The sequence below is a fragment of the Labeo rohita genome, chromosome 25 (assembly GCF_022985175.1).
Source record: "Labeo rohita strain BAU-BD-2019 chromosome 25, IGBB_LRoh.1.0, whole genome shotgun sequence".
In the NCBI taxonomy this organism is placed as follows: domain Eukaryota; kingdom Metazoa; phylum Chordata; class Actinopteri; order Cypriniformes; family Cyprinidae; genus Labeo; species Labeo rohita.
The window spans coordinates 926,335-953,921 of NC_066893.1; the positions used below are offsets into that span (position 1 = coordinate 926,335).

The following is a 27,587-nucleotide window of genomic DNA, read 5'->3' on the forward strand; positions in this document are numbered from 1 at the left end:
GAACACGCCACGCATCTTGCTGTCACGCAGCTCGGCGCTCACTGACGCGCGTGACGGTCAGGAATTCTCTCACGCGTGGAATGCTCGCGCGCCTGTGACGTCGCGTGTGAAGCGTTGTGACTCCCTTACACACACACACACACACACACACGCGCGCGCGCGCGCGAGCGCGCACCCACCCGCTCCTGATCCACGGGCTGAAGGATGCTCTCGGTGTCTGTCCGTTGCGCTCCTCCAGCAGCGGCAGCAGCATGTCCACAATGATGAGCGGCTTAGTGAATATGGCGAGTCTGGCGGATTTCGAGCCGCTCGCGGCGGTGATTCCCGCCACGAAAGTTGAGATCACCGTATCGTGCAGGTGAGTGACGCGCGTGGCTCTGTCACGAGTGAATCCGAATGCTTGTGTGATTCCAAACACTAACGAGTGCAGTTACAAATGCAAAGATAATTTGAGGACTGTATCAGCATTTTTCATAATGCATTACATTTTGAAGTAGTTTTTACGTCCGTTCTTCTTGCTTATGTTTTTTTTTTTTTTTTTTTTTTTTTTATTTGCATTTATAAAGTGCATTATCAGTGTTTTATTTATAATTTGCGTGCATGATTTGTTTGCAAAATAATCATCTCGTGCTGATATTAAAACAAGTCATATATGCGTCAGTCATGAAGGGTCATTTGAGTAATGTATAAAATAGATCGTTCAGAATACGTTCCACGAAGCCTGTATGTATTGCGTTATGACGGTTAGAAATTATGATTTTTCATTATGATTATAATATAATTTTATTTCAAGTGTGTCCTGCATCAAAATACATGATAATATCACTTGAAAATGGGTGTTGCTCATGTGTTATAATGCATCTTTTTTTCTGCTCTGTAGCTATACATTGTATTTTTAACTAGTTACTACGTGTTTATATTTACAATAACAGCTGACTATAAGGTGTATTACAAGGATTATGAATGCATTATACATAAAGTATATGTGGTATATATATGATGCATTCCATCAGACAGTTCTTCAGTATTGCATAATAGTTACATCCATGAAGCGCTGATTTCTCGAGAAGCATTGAGTTTATCTCTTTAACTGCCTTTTGACCCCAGAATTTAAATCAGATGCTTTGTTCAAAGCTCACAATGGACAAGCATTGATATGTAAAAACTCCTGAATAACTGGAGTAATTCAGTCTACTCATTGTTCGTTATTTAAATGCATCTCTATTCACACCTGAGATGAGCGCTGAGAGAGCAGCGGTCTGCCGTGAATATGTGAGCTGAGCATGTGTGTTATTTTCAGGGAGGAAAGGTTTTCTGTTGGGTAAAAAACACACTCGGAACTCAGTTCTGCACCAGAAGATTTATTATTAGTCATTTATGACTTTTGTCAAGTGCTGATTTGCCTGGTTTTCTCAAATTTTGTACATTTGTAAATATATCACTGTGAAACAGTTAAAGGTTATAAAAAGCTGGCAGAATACAGTAAAATACAGTAATGATATTTTAGGCATTACAGGATGGCATTTTGGTAACTGTATATCTTTATACTTTTTATACTTGTTAAAACATATTTGAACAATCAAAGATAAGAGGATACATTTTTAACATAAATTATAAGGTAATTTTAATTTCATAATTTGTGACCCTGGACCACAAACCAGTCATAAGCAGAACGGGTATATTTGTAGCAATAGCCAACAATGCATTGTATGGGTCAAAATGATTGATTTTTATTTTATGCCAAAAATCATTAGGATATTAAGCAAAGATCATATTCCATAAAGATATTTAGTAAATGTCCTACCGTAAATATATAAAAACTTAATTTTTGATTAGTAATACGCATTGCTAAGAACTTCATTTGGACAACTTTAAAGGTGATTGTCTCAATATTTAGATTTTTTTGCACCTTCAGATTACATATTTTCAAAAAGTTGTATCTCAGCCAAGTATCGTCCTATCCTAACAAAAAAGCTTATTTATTCAGCTTTCAGATGATGATCTCAATTTCAAAAATCTTATGACTGATTTTGTCCAGGGTCACATTTATATTGAAACACAATAATAAATCAGTTATTGTTAGATTTACTGTTAAAACCAGCTGCAGTTTCCAGAAAAAAAAAAAAATATATATATGTTTTTTAAAGTCATGGAACCATTTACCACACTCATTTATCCAAATCCAATTTTTACTATTAATTTTTAAATAGGAAAATACAATGCAGTTTTATCATCCAGGTGTGTATGAAATACTAATACGTGAGTTAGGCATTGATACAATCCTTTAAATACAAATCAGGCATCAATAGTTGTGAAGGTGAAAACAAAAGCTATTCCTGGATTCTGCAGTGAAGCTTTTGACAGTCAAGAGGCAGAGAGCGCTTGTATCGACTGATTGACTTGTTTCGTCTGACCATATTGAAGTGGGACCCTCTGTGTCGGAGGTCGTGTCAATACACACCGCAAGAGAAAGAGGCAAAAGACAACAAACAGGAGAATAATCCTTTCCCTGGTCTTTAAAAACAATGACAGGAGTGAGTGATTGACTTCATCTGTCTGTCAAAATCATAAAAGCAATCAGCTGTAAACCGTTTAAGAGCTGAAAACATTTTCAGCAAAAACCTTCTTTTTTAACAATGAATTATGCAGGATATAAGTACTGAATGTATCCTGCCTAATTCAAACTTAAGGAAACACTTCTCACTATTAACTAGTTGTTTATTAGCATGCCTGTTATGAACATATTGGCTGTTTATTAGTACTTATTAAGCACATATTCTGCATGATATTCTACGTCCCTAATAATACCCAATACATAAACTTGACAACTACCTTACTAATTTGTAATAAGCAGCTATTTAGGAGTTAAAAAATCATAAATAATGGTTTGTTAATAACACGACTTGGACCTTAAAATAAAGTGTGACCAAACTTAATAAATTAGTTAAATAGTGAAGAAATTATATTGTAAATACCTTAAAATTGCTTCATAATTTGTTGAAAATCAATATATTCATTGTATATACTTATAAGTTAACGAAATGTATTAGTAAAAAGTTATATATAAATAAATAAAAATAGACAGAAAATCCCACCCTCTAATCCCTAAAGCATAATTACTGTATTTTTTATGATTTATTGGTTTCTCCGTAATTTTATGAAGAGAGATACTACCATATCTTGCAAGATATGCCTTTTTTCAGTCACATTTGTTGTGTACAAAATGATTAATTATTTTTCTGTAAATGTTTTGCTGCCCTAACACAACATATCTCTGACATTGTTTCCATAATCCTCTTATTTTTCTAAAAAGGCCAAAAATACATTTTCTATCCTCCTGCAAACAAAGAATGATATTATATTTTGTGATTGAGTGTTTACTTTATTAAATGTATTTAAAAGTCATACTGTCACAATCCTCTTTAGCAGATATGATGTCGTCTGTGATTTAGAATCAATATTGATTTCTTCTGTTTTCAATACAGTTATAATGTCAGCCTTAATGACACTATTTGCTCGTCAGTGTGGTGATCTTTACAGAACGAGAGTTTTGACTCGGACTTTCCGTATTTAAGCCCCTCAGGGGCACGTCCTCATTAGTGCCACTAAACTTTATCACACTTCATGCTTTAATTACATTCCTCATGAATTATTCCTCTGTGTTTTACCACCATGTTCTAAATATGAATGCGGAACGAGTCCGGAAGAGGAACGGGGATAAACATTAATTAAAATCATAAGAGGACAGGGAGTGTCTGTGGATGTGATTGGCAGTTGGGCTTGTTTATGAAGGAGAGTGTTTGATGTGGGCGGAGGGTTCCGCTGTGCTGGGATTTCAAATGGGAATGTGCTGTTTCGTAGGGGAACGGCCGTGTAAATGTTTAATGAGGATTCTCGTTCTGGAGCATTTCTGTACTCTAGCTACCGTGATGTTTCGGCTTTGCGCTGTAATGGCTGGCTTTGACTTTTTCAGGTGGCACATGGACCAACGGCATAGGGAGGGGAATATGTATATATATATATATATATATATATCTCTGTGTTTTCCTGTCCTTTTAATTCAATTATAACAGGAGCAGTGAATAGTAGTTGGATATCAGCTGCACATTAACATAAATTCTGACTCAACATACTGTACATGCAGGAAGACGCTCTCTGTTCTGTGTACCATGAGGAAAGACAAGCTCATTATTAGTTTAAACAGCATATGTTTTGCATAAGAGCTTCTGTCTGGATCACTTGAGCACCTGAACATCACTAAGCACTGTGCAGTGCTGGGTATATTACTTACCATTTGTTGTCTGTTACTGATACCAAATTACATGACAAAAGTTGTAGTTAGTAATGTAATCTAGTACATTACACATTTTAGGTAAAATAATCAGAATACTTTTTATAAAGTAAATATTTTACTTCAAGTTAATATTAGGTTTGGCTGAGAAAAAAAGTTTGGGAATCGCTGTATTGTAATGTAAATAAGAAATAATGTGAATTTGTTCATTGTAATGTGTTTGAAAGACAAAAGACTTCCAGAGACATAGTGGTATATGGGTAAATAACCCACTAAATGATAACTCAAATAAAAAATATTGTGCTCATCAGTTTATCATTGATGCATTTTATGAATATATATAAGTGGTAGTCTGTTTTAGATAGGGAAAATGTAAAAGATGAAAAAGGAGAATTATGAAGAATCAATAAATTAGGAATAATTTGTTACTATTAAAGTTACTATAGTCTGATTATTAGTATTTAAAAATGTAATCTGATTAGAAGTACTTGATTTTTTAAACATGATTAAATGTGATGAAATTATGGTTAATGCACAGAGTATATGTTATGGAATTATTTATTTATTTATTTATTGCTTTTTTTCTTCTTGTGGTTTTATTTGCAGTCAAATGGGTTATATATTAACCCATTCATGTCTCCCTTCATGAATGAGATTCTTACACCTCTCTACTGGAACTTTGGACCACTCTTCTTTTGCAAACTGCTCCAGGTCATTCAGATTTGAAGGATGCCTTCTCCCAACTGCTGTTCTCTCCACAGGTGCTCTATGGGATTCAGATCTGGACTCATTGCTGGTCATTTCAGAACTCTCCAGCACTTTGTTTTCTAACCATTTCTGAGTGCTTTTTGAAGTGTGTTTGTCATTGTCCTGCTGGAAGACCCATGACCTCTGGTGGAGACGCAGCTTTCTGACACTGGCCACTATGTTGCGCCCCAGAAATCTTTGGTAATCATCAGATTTAATGATGCCGTTCACACATTCAAGGCATCCAGTGCCAAAAGCAGCAAAGCAACCCCAAAACATCTTTGAACCTCCACCATGTTTGACTGTAGGGACTGTGTTCTTTTCTTTGAAGGCCCCATTTATTTTTCTGTAAACAGTGCCATGATGTCCTTTACCAAAAAGCTCTACTTTTCTCTCATCTGTCCACAGTATGTTCTCCCAAAAGGATTGAGGTTTTGTCATATATGTTTTGGCAAACTCCAGTCTTGCTTTTTTATGCCTTTCTGTCAGCAGTGGTGTCCTCCTGGGTCTCCTACCATAGCATCCCTGTTCATTCAGATGGCAACGGACACTGTGTCCCTATGTCTGCAGATCTGTGTTGTACCCTGTGTCTGCAGATCAGCTTGAATTTGTTTGGAAGTTAATCAGGGTTCTTTATCCACCAATCGAACAATCCTTTGTTGTAATTTTTCATTCATTTTGCTTTTCCGTCCACGTCCAGTGAGGTTAGCTACAATGCCATGGGCTGTAAACCTCTTGATGATATTGTGCACAGTGAACACAGGAACATTAAGATCTGTGGAGATGGACTTGTAGCCTTCAGATTGTCCATGTTTTTCCACAATTTTTTCTCTCAGATCCTCAGACAACTCTTTACACTTTCTTTTCTCCATGCTCAGTGTGACACAACACAAAGGTTGAGTCAACTTTTCTCCATTTTAACCGGCTGCAACTGTGATTACTATATTGCCCACACCTTACAAATACAATACAAATTACAGGAGCATCACATGCTTAAAAAGCAATTATTTCTTACTTATTTACTTACTTATTTCTTAATTATTTAATTATTTCTTCAAATTTTGACGAGGTGCCAGTAATTTTGTCCAGTCCATTTTTGAGTTCTGTGTGAAATTTTATCAAGTTTGACTTTTCTTCTTTGTTGTTGTTGTTTTTTTTTTGTTTTTTTTTGTGTGTGTTATTGGAGTGCAAACAAAAACAATAAGCATGTGAGTACCAAAACATTTGCAATTGGAACAATTTTCTGAGAGAAGTGTTGCATTTTCTGACAGAATTGCAAGGGTGCTGATATTTTTGGCCATGACTGTAGATGTCCAGGTAGAGTATATATCCATTATATATCCAGAGTTGGTTATACATGGGGTTATATATTTCTTGTGTTTGTTTGCGTGGCTATATATTAAGTTGGGGTTATGTGTTATTGGTTATATGCTGTACTTATTTAAACTTTTAGTTTAAATATTATGGGTTATATATTCAGCTAGGCACTTTGGTTATTGGTTATATATTGAGTTTGGTTATATGAAATATTTAGTTGAGCCTGTGGCTAATTGGTTACATATTCATTTGGACCTCTGGGTAATTGTTATACTGTACACAGTTGAGGTTAATTGTTTAGTTAGGTTTATGTGTAGTTCGGTTTATTTTAACAAAATTAACTAATTATTTATTGGTTATATTTTCAGTTAGGCTTATTGGTTACATTAGAGTTACTGGTTACATTACAGATTTAGTTGGGGCTATGTGTTACTGGTTATATATCCACTCATAATTTTAACTTATGTGTTAAGGGTTATACATATATACATATTTGCTATTGGTTATATATTTATATGGGTTAATTGTTACATACTGTTTCTAGGTTTTCATATAATGTATATTCAGTTAAGTTTATGGTGTGTACATTAAGTTGGGTTTATGGTTTGTTACAATATATATTCCAGCCCATTTTCAGTTGGTGTTATGGGTTACTCATTCAGTTAAGCTTCTAAAGTATGGATTCATTTAGGGCTACATATTATTGGTTATAAATCTACATGTTATATGTTTATATAGGGGCAGTTGTGGTTAGAGAGTCAGACTTGTAACCCAAAGGTCGTGGGTTCGCGTCTTGGGTCTGGCAAGGATTATAGAAATGAAAAGCACAAATTCCAAGTATGGGTCACCATATTTGGCCACACATCATGTCCTTTCCTTTCCAGGACAATTTGGCGTCACTTTTTGACGCTCAAGGTATCCCTTTAGCGTCACTTCTTGACGTGCAGATTCCTCCATTAATTTCAGTTGTTTGCCTTAGTTTAATGGTTTGCATTTATTTGTAAATTTTATATACATTTATACTTTCATTGGAGCACCTAAACCCACCCCTAAACTTACCCACTTCTGAACAACATAAAACGCGTAACAGGCAAATATAAGTAAAGTCACTGGTATTTATTGCAGAAACTGACCATAAACAAGCAGTTTAAAAACATTACAAACTGTGCTGCATTCAGAGTCTTCTGAAGCCATACGATATCTTTATGTGAAGAAAAGGTTTTAATAGCTGAAACTGATCCCGCTCTGTTAACATGCTCACATCTCATTCAAAAGACACTCTCGAACACTAGCATGACGCAATCATCACGAGAAAAATGAGAGCCAATGGCATTTCACGACCAAGACTGATGTAACGCTTCTTCTGGCTGCATTTTTTGAATTTACACACAAACAGACTGAGCTTTGTGGTGGATAAAGACGGCGATTGCGTGAAATGTGTAAATAATGTAATGTAAATAAAATGCTGTAACTGTTGTTTACATTGAAAAGTCACACCCCAACATATATGCAATATTGGCAATATTATTATCTAATATATCATTTAATCATGACGATAAAATTCCCAGTGCCTTTTTATATCTTTTTCCAGCATTATGACGCCAAAGGTTTCTTATATAAAGCAATGAAGGACCCTGCACGTCAAAAAGTGACGCCAAAGGGTCATGACCAAGTGTCAATATGTGACGAGTTGGGAGTGAGATGTGTTGACATCACCTAATCATATCATCACTTTGGTTGTGTCCACATACCAGCAAGTGAAATGGTAATTAAAGGATTATGTTTTCATCAGATTTGTCATTAACAACAGTGTGACAGAGCAGTTATAAAGTGAGAACAGTATGGAGAAGTTTAGAGCGTGTCCTATGTTTTTGCTATGGCAGTCTTAGACTTTTTGTCTTACTGAGGTTTTACTGTTATTGATGTAATGATCCACATCCCTCTGCACAATCAGAAGAGCTCAGTGTGTGTGAGCCTGAGATTTCCTTCAGTGATTCACCGCCTTGATACTGGCTTGATATAGCAATATTACATTTCTTTTTCTTGCAATGTTACATTTGCCCTTCAGGCACTCTGTTGCTATTTGTATTTATTTATTGCACTCATTTATACCATTTCCTGCAGTTCAATTAATGAAGAACTCATCTAAATAAGCCTAATCTCTGAAAACGAAATTTCTCAGTGAGTGCTTCTGTGACACACAGTACAAAGTGATCCCTGCAAGAGAGATTGAACGTGATATCACAGATTCACTCTCTCTCTTCAGAGACGTTTCGTCTCTCTCATGCACTTGGTGCCGTTTCAATCACGAATCAATTATGACACACTGATGCATTGCAATGCATTGAATTACAATGATGTATATTGCATCTTGGGACAGCTGGCAATACCCAGCCTTACCTGAATGTTCATAATGGCTGAAATGAATGAGTTTAACACCGTTTAACAGATGTAGAATTAAAACCACTGAGATAATTCCACCAACCTATTAGACATGATGCTGAGTGCATTACAGGAATAGTTCACATGAAAATTTGTTGAAAAGGTACACACTCTCAGGCCATCCAAAATGTAGATGAGTTTGTTTCTTTATCAGATTTGGAGAAATATAGTATTAAATCACTTGCTCGGCAATGGATCCTCTGTAGTGAATGGGTGCTGTCAGTATGAGAGTCCAAATAGCTGATAAAAACATTACAATAATCCACAAGCAATCCACACCACTCCAGTCAATTCTTTAACATCTAGTGAAGCCAAAAGCCACCATTAAGACAATTTACGTTAAACCGTTGTTTATGAGAAAGTCCATGATTCCTCCAGTGTAAAAATTCACCCACATATTTGTTTAGAACTGTTTTAAACCTTTTTGGTTTGTAAAATGTATATTCCTCTCCTGATTCAAAAAGTATTTTATTAACTCCTCTTTCTTCATTTCTTTCTTTCTACTGCAGAAACCTCTTGGACAGAGACACCTTCTCAAAATCTGATCCAAGTAAGCTTATTCATTTATTCTAGCATGCATTGAAACAAAGAGTGGTTTATCTGACAACACTAGCACATCTGAAATCACATTGCTTCAAGCAGTCTGGGCTGAAATCGTGATGCAGTTACTGCTCATCAGCAGAGCACCGATCACCGTAGGGAGCGTCGTTAGTGTGCAATATCTTACCTGCCTGCCTTAATTATGATGTTGTTCTATTTGAAGGCTTGATTGTGCATGAAACCCTGCTGTATGTGCATATTCTTTCATATGCAGGAGAGTATATTATTTGCATTTATATTTCTGTGTTTTGTTTGACTCTTCACGTGCTGTGTGTTCACATGGGTTGTGATTGTATTGTGTAATCCAGATGTTGTGTTCAGCTAAAATTCACAGCTTTAATGAACATACAGATGCGTTTGACTGCAGGCCCTGCATTGTTCATTCTGCTGTATGGCTGATTAAACTGACTGTTTCTGACACACACACACACACACATATTATATGCTCTAAAAGTCTTGTTTTTGATTATTTCTCTGCTAAGCAAATTCTAGTTTCATCTTTAAATTGGGCCAATTATACTGTTTGGAAAGAGCATAACTTTTATGCCTTCGTTTAAAGGGGTCATATTTTACACCTTTGCAATATTGCATTTCCTCCCCTGAAGTCAACTTATAATGTCACACGTTTTTTTATACTACCAACAGATTTAATTTAGTCATTTCTTTTTCATAATGACCATTTTCCATCCCCTTTCTAATCCTTTGAATTAAACAAACATTTTGTTTATATGCCTTTAAGAATTCTATATGCAAATGAGCTCTGTGCTGATTAGCCAAGCTGTGTGTACTGGTGTAGTTCACTATCATCAACACAGGTCAGGTTTCTAAGTAGGAGTTTGTATGTAAAAGTAGGTCTTATGTTAATTTGCTCGTGGTTGTGATGTCATAATCATGCTGACATCTATTCTGAAGTAATTTGAAGTTATTTTTAGGTGTACTCTGAAGTTTTGGGGACATTTTGAGTTTGTAACATTAAGCTCAAAGTATAACTCTTTGGCTGCATTTATATTAAATGGTTCAAGTGACCCAGTTTTTACTGAGATTGGATATGACTCACAAACATGTAAGCAGGAAAAATCATTGGGTTGTTAGGCCTCATTTATATGTGGCAATAAATCTGAGGTGAATCGGAGACGTGCATCTGCATCTGCCTTGTAAGAGGACAGATTGGATATTCCCATCAATGCGAGTCGTACATCATTGAAAAACTATGGTGGCAAATGACGTCAACTCAGGTGGACACTTTTCTGAGCAGTGTTGACAGTTTTAGACTATTGCTGCGGATTGTTTTTTTTTAGTCTAGGGGTTAAAATGGTCTCCCCACCTTCTCCCGAAATGCAGTCTTGATGGAGTGGACCCCTGACGGGGAGGAAAACCACAGAAAAAAGTGATTGGGCTAGTTTTGATTAGCAATTGGGCTGGTTTTGTTTTGGAGACCTGGCAACACCGTTTCCTGGTCAGTATGTCTTGGGTATTTTCACCAAGTGTATAGTGTAAATACAGATATTAAATGTGGATCAATTTTAAAAGAAGATGGCAGTCCAAAAAATTTATATAAAATCAACAAATTGGAATTAGATATCAAGGTCTGCTGCGTAAATGTGGCTTTTGATTTGATATGGCAACTGTTTACATGCAGTCAGCTGAACATATAACATTTCAAAATGTACTCAATTTTATACCATGTGCGAACACAGGTGGTTAAAACATGCACAATAGTGCAATTAATCTTTCTCTCTCCAGAAGTTATGACCAATAAAAATGTCTTTGTACCTGCTAGGGATGCAACAATACAGTTAGTCCACGGTTCAATACGTACCTCGGTTTTTAACCACGGTTTTTTCGGTTCGGTTCGGTTCGGTTCTGATATCTTGCCACTTCAGTGTGGGTTTTTTTGGAACAAATTAACAAAATACTCCCGTAAACCTCTGTACACTAGAAAAAGCATGGTTTAGCATATGTCTGCTTAATTTTTCTTTTGAGAGAGGTATTATTTTTTCGATTGTTACGCAAAATAAAATGGTTTCATTCATACTTGACGACAGAGGGCGCCCTCGTGCAAAAAAACCACATATGCGTAAAGGAAGTAGCACTGATTACGTTCCAGCTTCTCTAATATGGATAAAAGCATCGCTATCGCTGTAGTCTCGCATAGCCAGACCTTCAGACTGACGGCTGAAGGTCTGGAATTCATAGCAGCTTTCTTTGGCCAAGGCCCGCCCATAAGGCCGTTTGACCGACATGTCAAACAACCAATCACAGTTCGTTTCGTTCAGCGTCACGTTTCGGGGCGTGGAAATGTCCCCACAACAACAGACCGGCGTGCAACAAGTCAGTCAGCATAGAAAATCAAAGAAGGAGAAGAAAACAAGCAGTAAGTCATTGATCTGTTCGTGCACGTATAACAACAATGGCGTCTGCATTATATCTCTTTTTGTCTCCACTAAGTGCCTCAAACAAAACTCCTGGACATCTCTTAAAGAGTCTATGCCGTGAACCTCGCATACTTTTGAGAATCCTACGTTTAGCTGATCTTGATAAATGCTCATTGTCACTCATGTAAACACGACAGTTTTTCTTCTGCAATCACACGTCTGCGCTTTGTTTCCCGGCGGACCGAAAATAAACGCGACACTCGCGTCCCCCGGAAATCCGATAAAATTCAACCAATCAGATGATGACTTCGACATTCCTAAAGTGTTTCCAGTTAAGTGTACCATATGCATCAGACGTTTAGCCAACGTTCCGTGGGCGTGACGTCTGAGGCTGAGACTACTATCGCTGTAACTGATTAAAAACAAGATATAACGTTAAACGTTTTGAATGACGAAATGTAAGGACAATAAACAGTCGTCTGCAATAATATATGGTTTATCTGTGTTCTTCAAGCCATCTTGGGTATTTTCACAAGCCATTGCTAATCGACATGCATTGAATATGAATATAGAATTTATTGTCTGCCTTATTTTGTGACAAGAATCCACATCAGATCGCATAAGGAAGTTATTTCAAACACTTGACTGAAGTTGTGAATTAAAAACAAGTTCTAATGTTCTTTATAACTTTTGTTTTTATAACTTTTGTTGGACAACAGGTTTAGAAAGGCTTATCATTGCGTGTCATTAGAATGGAAGATGCTCTGCGTGTGTTGCTTTTTCAAATATAAGCGGGGAAGCGTTTCCTCATTTCAGCATTTTAAATTCGCGGGCACACACACAACAAATTCCGAGAGAAATAAAACAAAGAAGTGATTTAAATGCAAAACCCAAAAACCGCAATTCACAAGCGCGTATTGAACCGTGGATGTCGTACCGAACGGTTCGATATTATATTGAGTATTGTGACATCCCTAGTACCTGCAGAGAAATGCTCGTCAACACATAATTTTGCTTTCTTTAGTACTTTTTTGACTGCAAAACAGCAGGCCGGGTCAGCGTTGCCACCTTGTGGACAAACTAATTAGTGCAATGAAAAAACATACCTCTACCTACATTTTTGCAGAACTCCGAAAGATATTTATACCTACAATCCAGTGAAATAAACACTAGAAGCAGTAAAACATGAACAAGTTCACACAAATTATGATCACTGGGAAATATTACAGGGAATTTGTTTGCATGCAGTTCCTTGGACAATAATATGTCATCGGCTTAGAACATTTCCAGATACACTTTCATCTGTTTCAGATAAAACTGAACATTTAGTGCCACTAACTGGACATTTCAACACACAACAAACAGTCATGTGCACATAACTTACATGTCACAGCTCTGCAGAAGAATTAACTGAGATATTAAAAAGATCTCATTTGAATTCTACTGTAAATGGGACCTATTTATTATTATGAAATGCATGTGATACAAGTAGGCTTACATTAGTACATCAGTCTAACAAGAAATGATCCTTCTTCAAACACACCAAATATATAGCCAGTAATGTGACATCAAACGCTGTGTATGCCACACACAGGCAGTGAGCGATGAGTCTATATTTAGCTGTCTGGAGTCCCTGATTCCAGCGTCTTTTGGCCGGTGAATGTAGGGAGGAGTTGTAGCGCTGCGTGACTGGCCCCATCACGTCAGCACAGCTCAGACTCAGCACATGTGCCGCTCCATATAAGAAGACTTTCCTGCAGCACTGCTCATGATGATGATGATGATGAAGGCCCTGGAATCTTATGAACGGCTGGGGATTGTTTGTGATTTTGTGTTTTACCTCCAAAAAAAAAAAGAACTAATTTATTCATGTCTCTTGAAAATTCTACAAAAAACTCTGCGCAAGTTATATATAATCCACAAAGCTATACATTACATTTTGCATCAACCTTTCTTGGTAGTACAGATTCTGTGCAACACTGACATTGTGAAACACACACACAGTAGCAAACCTTTCCAGAAGTGTCTGTCCTTCCAAAATTCCTCGAAGAACACAGCGCCAACTCATCCAGGAAATCACAAAACACTCAAGGACAACAATGAAGGATCCATACAGGACACTGTTCATAACTCCACTATCCAAAAGATCCATTAAAAATCCAGAAGACTCATCTGAAATGGTTAGGGTTCCAAATAAAGGTAATAATTATTATAACAAGCTCCAAAGGCTTAACAAACATGAGACAGCATGCAAACATAAACACAAACAATACCAGACTATAAGGGAGAAATAAGTGAGCAACTTAAATACACAGTGGTGATGAGATAAATATAAACAAGTGTGCTAGTTACTGAATGTCCATGGTAACTGATGACTGGTGGAAAAACTAGAACAAAGGAAACAGGAAACTAACTGTGAATAAACTAAAAGTCCATTATGAAGAAACAAACTGAACTCAGTTGTAACATAATGCCCCCTTGAGAAGGTGCGGCCTCGCCTGGAAAAAGGCAGGCAGGCAGAAATTACTAGAAGCAATAAAACATGAACAATTTATGATTACAGGGAAATTTATTTTTGTACAGTTTCTTAGACAATGCTACGTTATCACCTCAAAACACTTTTGCTATTGTAAACTAAGATGTTTTGATGTTTGCATCACACAACCAGTTTTACGGATGCAGTAAACTTGCTTGGTAGCTCACCTGGTACAACATGAGTCTGTGAAACATCAACATTGATTAGTAGAAGCATATAATGGCATGGTTACTTCAGTCAATGTGTTTTTATTTCACTTTTTTTTATTTTGCTTTTGTTACACCATTGGGTAGGTTTAAGAACCTTTAGTGTCATTTTCAATATGTACAATATAATATAATGCAGCACTGTAAGAACAATAAAAAAGGCAGGCAGATGGACAAACAGTGAGAAGTGATGGTAGGAGGTGATCAGGCAGAGTAGACCCGGAGCGCAGCCAGGATGGCAGTTCACGTTGGAATTGACGTGGGAAGAGCCATGATAGTGACTTGGCCAATGATATCTGGGGGATAACTGACAGAATTGAAGCCAATGGAAGAGGAGCCCTAGGTGCTAAGAGAAGGTAGATGGAAGCAGATGGAACCAAGCAAAAAACAATGGACTGGAGACCAAGGCAGAGCCGAAACGACAAGCGTCCTAGTTGAAACCAGAGTAACTGAGGACTGATGCAGAGCCAGTGCGACCGAGGACCAAGGCTAAGCCAGGGGGAAGGACCAACCCACTGAAGCTGTACGGGTGGAGTGGCGGAGCACAGCAGGAGGCTTGCAAGTCCACGGCACAGGCAGAGTGATGAATGACCAAGGTGGAGCTGGAGGGATAAGGGAGTCTGGTGAAGCCGTGAGGCCAAAGGTCTCTGGTGGAGCCGAGCTTTAAGGAAGCCAAGGCGAAGCCGACAGGTTGTCGGGCTGAGGTGGAGTGACAACACGTTCTCACTCCCAACTCGTCACATATTGACAATTGGTCAGGACCCCTTGGCTTCACTTTTTTCGACACACAGCTTCCTCCATTGTTTTCAGTTGTTTCTTAATTTAATGGTTTGCATGCATTTGTAAAAATAGAAACTATTTTATATAAATGTATACTTTCACTGGAGCACCTAACCCCACCCCTACCTACCCACACACTCTGAACAATATAAAACACGCAATGGGCAAATAAAATATAAGTACAGTCACAGGTATTTATTGCAAAAACTGACTATAAACAAGCAGTTTAAAAGCATTACAAACAAGTCCTGTTGCATTCCGAGTCTTCTGAAGCTGTATGATATCTTAATGCGAAAAACAGAAGGTTTAATCGCTGCTTGATCCCACTCTGTTAACACACTCACATCTCATACAAAAAGATACTCTCGAACATTAGCATGATGCAGTTCGTCACGAGACACACAAGAGCCAGTAGCATTTCACAACCAAGGCTTGCTGCTTCTGCTGGCATTTTTTGAATTTGCGCACAGACAGACTGCAGTGCAGCACGCAGAACAGCAGACGGAGACAGCGATCGCATCTGTTCTTCTCACAAATCAATCGTTTCGCTTTGGAGCCCTTGGGATATTAATACTGTTTGAATAAATTATGAATATAGTTGTATCTGCCTGTTATATATTGTGTTTTGTTGACAAATGGTTAGGTTTAGGGGTAGGGGTTGGGTTAAATTTGTAAATAGCGTAATGTAAATGAAACTGTTGTTACTGTTTGCATTGGAAAAAATCACACCCCAACATATAGGCAATAATGACAATATTATTACCCAATATATAATTTAATCATTATGATAAAATTCCCAGTGCCTTTTGCATCAGCACATTGACGCCAAGGGTTTAAAGTACTGGAGGACCCTGCACGTTGAAAAATGACGCTAAAGAGGTACCCTGAGTGGCAAGAAGTGATGCCAAAGGGGTCCTGACCAAGCGTCAATATGTGACAAGTTGTCACGTGTTGGGAGTGAAGACATCAGTGGCCAGGGTCGGAGCTGAAGGATCCTCTGGGTTAGGCAGAGCTGGTCGCCTGAGGCATATCCACACATGATGTAGAAAATGCAGAAGGGCTGAATGGAATCAGCGAAGCTGGGGCAGAGGAACTAGCTGTTAGAGGAGAGGGAGGCTGAGAAGGATTACAGGAGATTCACGGCTGGGTGGAACCAGCGGGAACCAGAATCGGGAAGCTCCCCCTCAGTAGAAATGGCGTACTGGGGGGTGTTCATAACGGTTGGTAGGGGCTGATAGAGGATTAGGGTCATGAATGGACAAGGTTGGAAACCTTCCAGTCCCAATTGATAAGCCATTCCTAATTCTCCAGCTCCACCAAGACTCCCACTGGTACAATGGATGCCAGATCAAACCCTGGTCAGACTCACGTTGGGGCTTCGGCTCCAGGGCGATAGTTGGCGCTGTCGTCACAGGCGCTAGCAGAAACCGTCCATCTGTGGGGGGGCTCTAGTATTGCCGTTTTTGTGATACTGGGTGATGGTGGGCTGAGCTCTGGGTCTGGCTGCAAAATGTTTGCAAGGTGGGGCTGGACGAGGCTGATGTCATCCTCCGCGTCACCTACTGTGAGTATGGATCTGTCCACCCACAGTGCACAGTGAATGATGGAGAAAATAACTGAACTCAGTCGTGACACATATGTTCTGTCAAGCATGGCATGGGGATGCTTTGCTGTTTCAGGACTGGCCAACTTGCAATAATTCATTGCATGAATTCTGCTCTCTACCAGAAAAGGAGAATGTCCACTCTTCAGCCTGTAATCTGAAGCTTAAGCTCAACTGGGTTATACAGCAAAACAATGATCCAAAGCAAAGGAGTAAGCCCTCCTCTGAACAACTCAAAAAAAAGCTAAAAAATTTGCCAGACTGGAACCTATAGAGATTTTGTGGCAGGATCTTCCCAGCTAATAGGGAATGTTCTCAGAACTTTGAGTGAAGTTCTGGCAAGGTTCTCTCAAAGATTCTGAACAAATGTTCATCCAGTAACATTAATCAAAGTTATCTAGTCTTTAGTAATGCTCTAAGAATGGTAGCACAAAAGCACTTTTTGATTTTTGTATCAACATAGGCAGAACTGCAGAACTGAAAAAAAAAAAAAAAAAACATAGCTGTACGAATCACTGCAGTTTCCAGTTGTAACACTAGAGGCAATAAAACTCAGACAACTTTTATTCCTTTTCACACAAAGTATAATTCACAGGTACAGAGTTTTAATTTAAAAAAAGTCTAATTTTCACACAGTTACTTGCAGAATATTATGTTATGACTTTAAAACAAATTTTAACATCCCATGTGATACCTTTGAATGTTGTCATCACATATACAGCTTAATATGTGTGAGTTCTCTAATTCAGTAGGTTTGCTCATTAGCTCACATGATACAGCATTGCACCTGAATGATGAAGAGCTCCCTCGAACCCCGTGAAACTATGGTTTGACAAAACAGCTCAAATCTGCATAAGGAAGTTAAAAATTGCACGGCTGCCGCAACAAATATGCTTTTATATCACTTTTGCATTTGTTAACACTATCGGGTAAGTCTGCCACCGACAAAAGGCAACAGACACTTTCTTGGGTTGTGTGTGTTACCCGCGTCATCGTTGGTTGGCGCATGTTGTTGCTTATTGAAATTTTGAATCTTGCATCTGTCTGTGTGGTGTGAATCGGCCTTTAAGGGGCAATTCATTTTTTACATGGGTGACAGGTGTTGGATAACTTTTTTGCTTCAATAATTAAAAAAATGTGTTTACTTAGGTTGCCTTTGTTTTATGTTGCATTTCATTTGAGCATCTAAAACTAAAACATTTAGTATGAAATAATCAGGATGGAGGCAAATACAGTTTCACAACGCTCTGCATTCTTGCGAAACAGCATACTCGAATATCCTCGTGAGCCAGTTTGCTTGGTCTTAGGGCCATATATGACCCAGTGACTGGTTGAACCCCACTCCTAATGCAAAAAGAAGATTTCTATGACAACAAACAATAGATATTCTATGGCAGTATATGGTCTTATATGTAAATTCGACTGCATGTTATTATGTAGGTGTATTTTTGGAAAGTGTCTAGGTCACCATATGCGTCTACACTCCCAGCTGACAGAATGAAAGTTAGAAGAGTTTCGCAGTGCGTTCAGACAGCTGAGGCAGATTTCTCTCTATCTCTCTCTCTCACACATACACACACACGCACATTCATCTCTTAGGCCACAGATATGAGTGCAGGTGGTCATAAAGTCACACACTATAAACTCTATGAGGCTCTGGGGTCCAAGCCTGATATAAAGGTGGGGATTATGCACGCTTGGCGGACAATGATGGTCTTTTTTTAATTAGGCATATTTTTAGACACAGTCTGATGGCAGGTATTGGCTCGTGTTTAGAGGAAGGCCCCCGGGCAGCCAAACAGATGTTCAGAAACGGAATTATTTCAGCCGCCTGCCGTTGCTTGTGATATGAATTGGCAAGACTTCTAAGTGCGTCTGTGTGAGTGAGTGAGTGAGTGAGTGAGCATGTGTGTGTGTTAACGACACACTCTTCTCACTGTATGCGAGACAAATGAGTCAATAATTGTATTCTCAAGAGCTCCACACGTTTTTCTTTGCTTTTTGTGCATATTTAATTTCTTAATTTGCTGAATTAACAAACCAGGGCTGATATATTTTCATTCTTCTCTAACAAGGTGGCATTTTAACGTATTTTCATGTTATCTTTATTTTTGTTTCTATGTAGTTTGTGTGCTGTACACTCAGACTGTGGCGAACAGGGAGTGGAGAGAGGTATTGTATTTTCTGAATTTGTGTTTTCATTTGTATTGCTTTTGTTCATGCTGGTAATGTGATGCCTGTTATTGTTTAGTTTGGCAGGACAGAAGTCATCGATAACACACTGAATCCAGACTTTGTGCACAAATTCATCCTCGATTACTTCTTTGAAGAGAGACAAAATTTACGATTTGACCTGTAAGTATAATCAGCATGTGAAAATGTTTGTGTGTGTCTTTGAGTTTTATGTTTGGGTTTAAAAAACCATGTGTCTAATTGATCAAAATCTGTTTTTGTTTTAATGTTGGGCTTACTCATTGTTGAATTTTTTTTTTTATAAAACTGAATGTCTCTAAATGTCAAGTGGTATAACCAATGTTGTCAAGTCCACTGTTTTTCAGTTGCTGTGGGTTGTTTTTCATGTCTGCGGGTTGAAGCGACCTCAAAAATGTGATATTTATCCTCTGGAATGCGAATTTTACCAGGGGTACCTCACCTAAAAACATGCATTTTACCCTGCGGAATGTGATTTGTAACTGGGACCCCCCGCCCTCTAAACACGATTGGGCTATTTTTGAGTAGCAATTGACAGGTTTTGTTGTAAAAACCTGGCAACCCTGGGTATAACCTCTAACTAAAACGCAATAACATTTTTTCTTTACATCTTTCACAAATTCACAAACTGCATCAAAGATTACTCCAACGTTCCTCGTTTTGCTTTTAGTCAGATAGATAGCAGTTGTCAATATTTTCATCAGGTTTTGAGTGTAAAAAAAAAACAACAGCTGTGGTTGCCAGAATCTTACCGTTTAAAATATGGTAGCAAATTTAGGTTTTAGGTTTTATTTAAATACCGTAATTTCATTTACTGATATAATGTTAATGTACCAACCTATTGAGGTGTTGAAATCTGTTTTGTATTCCTTTCTATTACACTGATCACCACCAAAAGCAGGTGGTGATGAGAAAGTCACTTGATGAACCAAAGCTCATCACAAGCAACTTTTAAATCTTAACATTTAGGAAAATGCACAGTGTCATTCACACAAACACTAAACACCATCACGATAACACACACGATACTGAAATAATGCAATAAACATTAATTTAACAACATTAGATGTAACATACAATGTTATGATGTACAAAACTGATAAGAAAAATCTAAGAAGAAACAGTTATTTAAACAAAAAAACATCAAATTAAAAAAAAATGCATGATGGGAATTCTGGGAATGTCAGTTTACGGTTATTTTACTGTAAATTTTACATTCTTTTTCCACTTCTGAAAATGGTATACTGCCGTAAAATGACATGCAATGTCCAATTTAGTTTTTTACCATATATAGTAGAGGAACTTACGTTAACCATTTAACAGGTTTTTACTGTAGCCTTTTTACAGTATTTTACCCTTATATTCATGGTCATTTTTTACAGTGTAGACTTGAGTATCGTCAGCATGGAAGTGGTAGTGTAGACCAGTGATTACAACAGATGCTCAAGTGATGACAAGTAAATATTGAACAGTAAAGGCCCTACAACTGAGCCTTGAGGAACACCAATACATACAGACCTAATTTCAGACCTTTAACACATAGAAATGAACTGGAAATGGTCAGTAAAATAGGATTTAAATCAGTTTAGAGATATCTCATGACAGTTAAACCACTCTTATTTTTGACTCCGCACCGCACAAAAATATCAAAATTAATTTAAATTCAGCAACTGTAAACTTGTACATCATAGCAGATTAGTATTAGTGTATTAGTTTGTTGTCTTTTTTTTAACATACAGAGACAAAAATCTGAGTACCACACCACTGACTCATGTCAATAATTAAAAACATGAACACGCATATTTGCATATTTAATACTCTATGTTTTTGTAAACAATCTGACATACAGAGACAACACACACACACATAGAAGTGCTGTTTTCCCAAGGAACATAGGAGACCTTTTAATGCGGTTTTGTATGATTTCACACATACTCTTGCTCACACACACACACACACACACACACACACACTGCCTGCAGGGTTTTGGCTTGCTTCCGCTCAGTGAAGCACATTTTATACAGCAGTATCCCAGAAATTACATTTATGCATTATTCACCTCCATCACCCACACACATACACACAAATGGTCAAAAATACGCTGCAGATCCTCCATTAGAGTGGCCCGCTCCATACATACTACTACAAATTGTCTAGAGGCACATGATGCACATTATACATGAGCGTTTATTAACACAGGCTGAATGGAACATCAGTGACATGTGTATGTGCGTGTGGTCGTCGGTCGGTCGCTCAAGTCATTGTCTTGCTGTCCTGATATTATCATTTTCAGGATGTGACATTTGACGGATATGTCACATCCATCTGTGTGTGAGTGTGTGTGTACACCTGACAGTTTTACACCTGGTCCCTTCTTACCCAGATTGCTCTTTTGCCTTTGTCTGAGCTCAGGAGCTGTATATATATATATATAAATTCTAACTTTAGAATCATCTATTTAGTAACCATGGAGATTTCGATTAGAAATTGTCAGATCAAGACAAGCCATATCATGTAGACCTGGGCGGTGTAAGCAACCAGCAGCTACACAGAACAGCGTAGCAGCCATCCAGAACACCTCTGCAACATCCTAGCAACCATCCAGACCACCCTAGCAACCAACTAGGAGTTTGTTTCCCAAAGCGTTGTGTGCCAACCCTGATCGCAAGTTCTGTCATTACCAGTATAGTGGGACGAACAAACATTCGCAAACAGTATTGCAAACTTGTATGGTTGCAACCATAGTTTATGATCTGTGGACAAATAATATTTATACAACATTCTTAAAACCTTATTAATACAGTGGTGTGCAAAAGTTTGGGAACCCCAAGAAGAGGATGCAGTTTGATGTTCTCTTGAAAGGGAACATGCATTTTGTATGATCTCTCTTATTTTGTTAAAATTACTCACATTTTCACAGATTCCGCAATGGGTTTTCAAATGCCGCTGTGTCTGATATATGTAGTCATGTTGAGAGAAGACGTCTTAGAACAACTTTCTCATAGCATCCTTTGATGTTATTTATATTTGATGAACTTTCTAAGAAAAGTTTTAAATAACATAATCATGACAAGAAAACCAGACATTTAGACTTATAACATAATAATACTAAATAATATTAAATAAAATAATGTTATATTGTAGGAAAAGCTAGTAGAACATTAAGAAAAAATTTTTTTGTAACCTTTTGTTTTACCGTTCTTAGAATAAACAAAAAAGTTAACTATGTTATATTTTGGGTGAACATAAAGTTAGTAGAATGTTCTACCTGATCTCATGATGAAAATGTACCTGAGGGAACTTTTTCACAAGATGCAAAATCATACCAATAAGCACATATCACTGCACTTTCCAACAGAAATTAACTCGAGAGGCACTAGAGGTAAAACAGTGAGCACTTATTTTGTACACAGTTATGATAACAGCTCCATGTTTTGTTTTTTGTGTGTGATGAGCTTGCTCGGTAGCTCAGCCAGCACGGAATTGGACTTAGGATGCAAAATTTTTGGGTACGAATCCTGTGAAAAACATGATGAAAAAGCCGAAAGATGAGAGGTCAAAAAACAAGCTAAAATGGCATGCTTGTGATTGTGTTTTTACATCACATTCACTTTTGTTCATACTGTCGGGTAGGTTTAGGTGTAGTGGATATGGTACATTATTTTAAAACATAGAGCATTACAGTTATAGCGCCACTCAACGGACATTTCAAAACCAACCTCACATAAAACGTACCATATGTATGTTCATCTGTTCCGGGGGAAAAACCAAAAACACAATACCACTCTAGCCACTTTAGCGCCACTGAGTGGACATTACACAAAACGTACACAACGGTACGTGTTTCACGTCTTGCAAAACATTTCCCACAGGTACGTTTTTGCAATCACAACAAGAAAAAAAGGACATTTTAATATTCTTAGAATGTTAAAAATAAACATTCAAATAATGTTATATTTTGTGTGAAATTGAAGTTATTAGAAGTAGTAAGAAATGTTTTATAGCCTTTAAATTACATTAGCATCACAACAGGAAAACAGGACATTTAAACTTTTTATAGACATTTCAAAACAGTGTTCCCACAACGTTTTTCATAACCTAAATTTGTTACCTGGGTAGCAACCCGCTCAAACTCCCTAGCAACCTTACTGTAAAACACCAACCCCCTCAGAACACCTTAGCAACCACATACAACAGCTGCACCCTGCAAACTACCCACAGTACTATAATTATTAATATTTGACACTTATTTAACCTTGTTGGTGACACACAAATTATTCAGTGTATTGTACATAAATAATCCACAGCAAGAGCCAGCACAAGCCAAAACCAAACCCCTCAGACTGTGTTGTGTGTGTGGTAGTCAAACACATACAACATCGAAACACAACAACGATAAAACATGTAGCATACTATCATGTTCTTATTGCCGAGGAGATTTGAACATGAATGTTAGGTCAGGTAAAAGCATGTCTTGATCTTAGCGGTCTCTCCTGCGGTGGCTGGAAATATCTGCACATGTGCTGACGCTGCTCATTTTGCACAGCGGGAGGAAGAAAGAGACAGACAGACAAAGAGAGGGACAGCCAAGAGTGTAGATTCATGCTGAGAGGAAAATAACATGTATCCCAACATGACAGAATTTTCCTCAAACATGTAGGTTGTTGCCACCCACTGAGGTTTCATTTAAGCTGGCGGTGAACAACAGGCTCATGTTCATTCAGAATGTCGCAAGAAAACAGGAGCACTGACATATTTTAGCTCCTAGAGTAAACGCCGCACAGTGAAAACATGACTTAAAGGTGAAGTGTGCCTATTTTTAGAGTGGTAAAATGCTTTCTCCTTTCCTAATGTGCAGCTATAACAATGGAAGACAGTGGGAGTGTCTGGGAAACAGTCATTATTGGTGCTGCTAAGCAGTGAATGACATCATTCATTTGTCTTATATATTTATTCAAACATACACACAATTTCTACATAAAGTGACTTGCATGCTATGAATTAAAATGAAAATAGAATTGGTATTTTTTGAGGGACATGAAGTAAGCGCAAATATTCAGCGCTATGGTGGCAATATATGTCAGTGACGTTTTCTTCAGAAAAAATAATCTTAGTCGTTTCTGCAGTAGAGTGCAGTAGTTTTGCAGGTCAGCATGGAAGTTAGAATCACCCGTATTCCCTTGTCAAAAACGTAATTGGATTTTTCCATTAACTTTTGGATTACTGCAGAAAAAAACGTTGATGACCAAAAACCTTGCTTCTTACATGTTTTATTCATCAAGATAATCTTACTAAATACAATTGGCAGAAGTAAAAAAAAAAAAAAAAAAAACTAAAGTAAGGCTATAAACAATCTACACTAATGTCGCATGACTTCAACATCAAGTCACCTTTAATTATACAATTATACGCTTTATGCAATTTAGATTCTGCTGTAGAGAAGCTCTAAAAAGAGGACAATAGTGAACAGTCAGTTTTTCATTTCAAGGCAGTTCATCACTGATTTATTGATGTGATGATCCAGCTCAGTTCAGCTCTCTTCCAATAGTCTCTGTTCAATCAAGTCCACAATATTGCCAAAAATGAAGTGTCCCCAGCTAAGCAAGCCAAAGGTGACAGTGGCAAGGAACCAAAACTCCATCTGTGACAGAAATGGAGAAAAACCTTGGGAGAAACCAGGCTCAGTTGGGGGGGGGCACCATCTGGTCTGAACACAAAGTGGATCCGGGTGGTTACGGTGACCTCGGAATAAGAATGAAACAGACTTATATTAGCGTAGATGCCCTTCTTCTTACGATGTAAGAAGTGCAGGTGTTATGGGAAGTGTTCTTGGTTCTGGTTGACCTAATTAATGCAGCCTAACAATCATTTAACAGATTTGAGTTATGGAAATGTGATAGTGTGCTTTGAGAGTTTTATAGTTTTATAGAAAGACTGTTTTTGTTTTTGGACGCTAAATAGGAAAAGAATCTGCCACCTGCAGTAGAGTTTGGTATTCTAGGTATTATCACAGTGGGTGTAAAGGACTATAATGCAATAAGAGCTCGCTCAAGTACTGAGGCACTAAACCATTCAGGGCTTTATAAGTAATTAGCAAGATTTTAAAATGTATGTGAGGCTAATATGGTCATACTTCCTGGTTCTAGTAAGAACTCTAGCTGCTGCCTTTGGACCAGCTGGAGTTTGTTTATTAAGCACGCAGAGCAACCACCCAATAAAAGCATTACAATAATCTAACCTTGAATGCATGAATTAACGTTTGTGCATTTGACACCGAGATATTTTTAAGATGGAAAAATGCGGTTTTACAAATGGTAGAAACATGACTTTCAAATGAAAGATTGCTATCAAATAGTACATGTTCCGAATTGATGACGAAGAATTACCAGAGCAACCATTAAAGGGGTCATCAAATGCAAAACTCACTTTTACGTGTTGTTTGAACATAAACGTGTGTTGGCAGTGTGTGTACACAACCACCCTATTATGATAAAAATCCACCCACACTGTAAAAAATAAAAAACACAATTTGTTGAGTCAGCTTAAAATAATGTTACCCTGCTGCCTTAAAATGTTAAGTTCAGTCAACTAAAATAAGTTTAGTCAACTTGAAATGGTAAGTTGTACTAAGTAACAACAAGTAAAGTTACTGTGCTGTAACAATCCAACTCCGACCGCCATTGTGTCGACACCGCTGCTAGGGAAGAGAACAATGTCTCAGATTGAGTGTTTGAGGTTGTAACGAGTGGGGCGGTGCCGAGAGCCGTGGGAACGGAACAAGGCCGGTGGAGTATAATGATAATGAGCGACACCTGCGCCACTCAAGTCCCTCGGAGGAGCGACGACAGTGGAAGACAAGAGAGGACTTTATTTTGTGTTTTGTGTGTGGCAGTCATCCGTGAGGGGCTGCCGCTTTCCTTTTGTGTTTGTTTATTTTATTTTTAAAGTGTTTAAATATTCGCCGGTTCCCGCCTCCTTCGTGTTACAGAAGTGTTCTGTTGTTAGATGTAATAATGAACATTGGAGTCATCATTCATTCCCGACATCTGACCCGCTGAAGACGCAGAGGATTAATGTTACTTTCATTTTAGAAGGAAATGCGCTGGCGATCTATATAAATGCATCTATGTTCGCAATAATAATGTGCTAGTTAGCAAGTGTCATGGCTAAATGCAGCTAAAGTAAACAGACCGGCTCATCACCCCACAGTATAGAGGGGCGGGGTAAGCAGAACTCATTAGCATTTAAAGAAACATGCAATAGAATGGCTCGCTCTGAACAGGGCTGATTTTGACAAGGTAAAAAGGTAAAAAGGGATATCTTCCAAGGGAAACATGTAAAGCATGAAAATGCAGTGGTCCTAGTACTGAGCCTTGTGGTACTCCATACCGTACTTGTGATTCATTCCCTGCTGCTAATTGATGATGGGCAGACAAGTAAGGTTTGAACCATGTCAATGCAATTCCACTTTTGTCCATGTAATTTTCTTGTCTGTTTAATATTTTTATCACAATCACAAGCTTGCAACTGTTTTAATCCTTATTGAAATGTACAAGATGGAAAATTTGAGTTAGAACAGTTTGCAAGAGCATAAATATAAATATAACTGAGAAGTGTAAAACAGGCTAGTTATTTAATGAGGTTTTTTTTTTTTTTTTTTTTTTTTTGGTGTGATGTTTAATGTCTCTGACCTAACCTCTATAGTCACATTTAACCACTTATTAGCAAGTGCCTTTTTTGAAGACAAGTAAAAGCTTTAAAAAAAGTGGGGTATTTCTTTATGTCATAGAAAAAAGGCATGGAAATATTAAGCTTGTCTCAGACCTTATTTCAGGTGTTTAACCAAAAACCCATTCTAAAAACCTACTGACTTTAAGATGATGGTGGAACTGGAAGTGCAAAAATGCTAACATGTTTCCAGGACTATTCTGAGTCACAGAAATTACACGTTATTTTCACAAACATTTCACAGAATTTTCCTTTTATTTCCAGGTATGACCTTGACTCAAAGAGTGAAAACCTGTCCAAACATGTAAGTGTTTTCCTGTAAATGTAAAGGTGATGGACACAGTGTGTGTGTTTGTGAGTGTGTGTGAGTATGTGTGTTGAAGTGGAAGACTTGTTATAGTTTTTTTTTGTGCTGTGTTTGTGGCCCTGCAGGCACTCTGTTTGACCCTCATCATGGGGGTTTTATCGTGATTTATCCAAGCATTTTGTGGGGTCAGAACCAAGGGTCACTCTATATCCCAGAATGCACCTGTGGGATTGATGTTCAGAGATGCTGGACACAGTTATTCTGATCAGTGCCCTCAGGAGAATGTCTGCCTCTTTCAGTCCTCCCTTTCCATCTGCAAAACCTTTCTGCCCACACATGCTCACATGCAGCCTGTCATGAACTAGGCTGGAATAAGGTCCTATTCTCATTCATGTTTTATACATTTTTTTTATTTTATTTTTTTTTATTCAGGTTTCATTTCTT

General features: G+C 37.8%; 1 protein-coding gene across 1 annotated transcript in view; it reads left to right on the plus strand.

Moving 5' to 3' along the window:
- The first annotated feature begins 203 nt into the window (after window positions 1-203).
- Window positions 204-27,587, plus strand: part of cpne8 (copine VIII) — a 58,289-nt gene continuing 30,905 nt past the window's right edge. Inside the window, exons 1-5 of the mRNA XM_051099504.1 lie at window positions 204-358; window positions 9,307-9,347; window positions 19,023-19,069; window positions 19,149-19,252; window positions 27,101-27,140. Of these exons, the coding sequence (XP_050955461.1) occupies window positions 252-358; window positions 9,307-9,347; window positions 19,023-19,069; window positions 19,149-19,252; window positions 27,101-27,140 (339 nt within the window). The 5' untranslated portion in view covers window positions 204-251. The remainder of the gene's footprint in view (window positions 359-9,306; window positions 9,348-19,022; window positions 19,070-19,148; window positions 19,253-27,100; window positions 27,141-27,587) is intronic.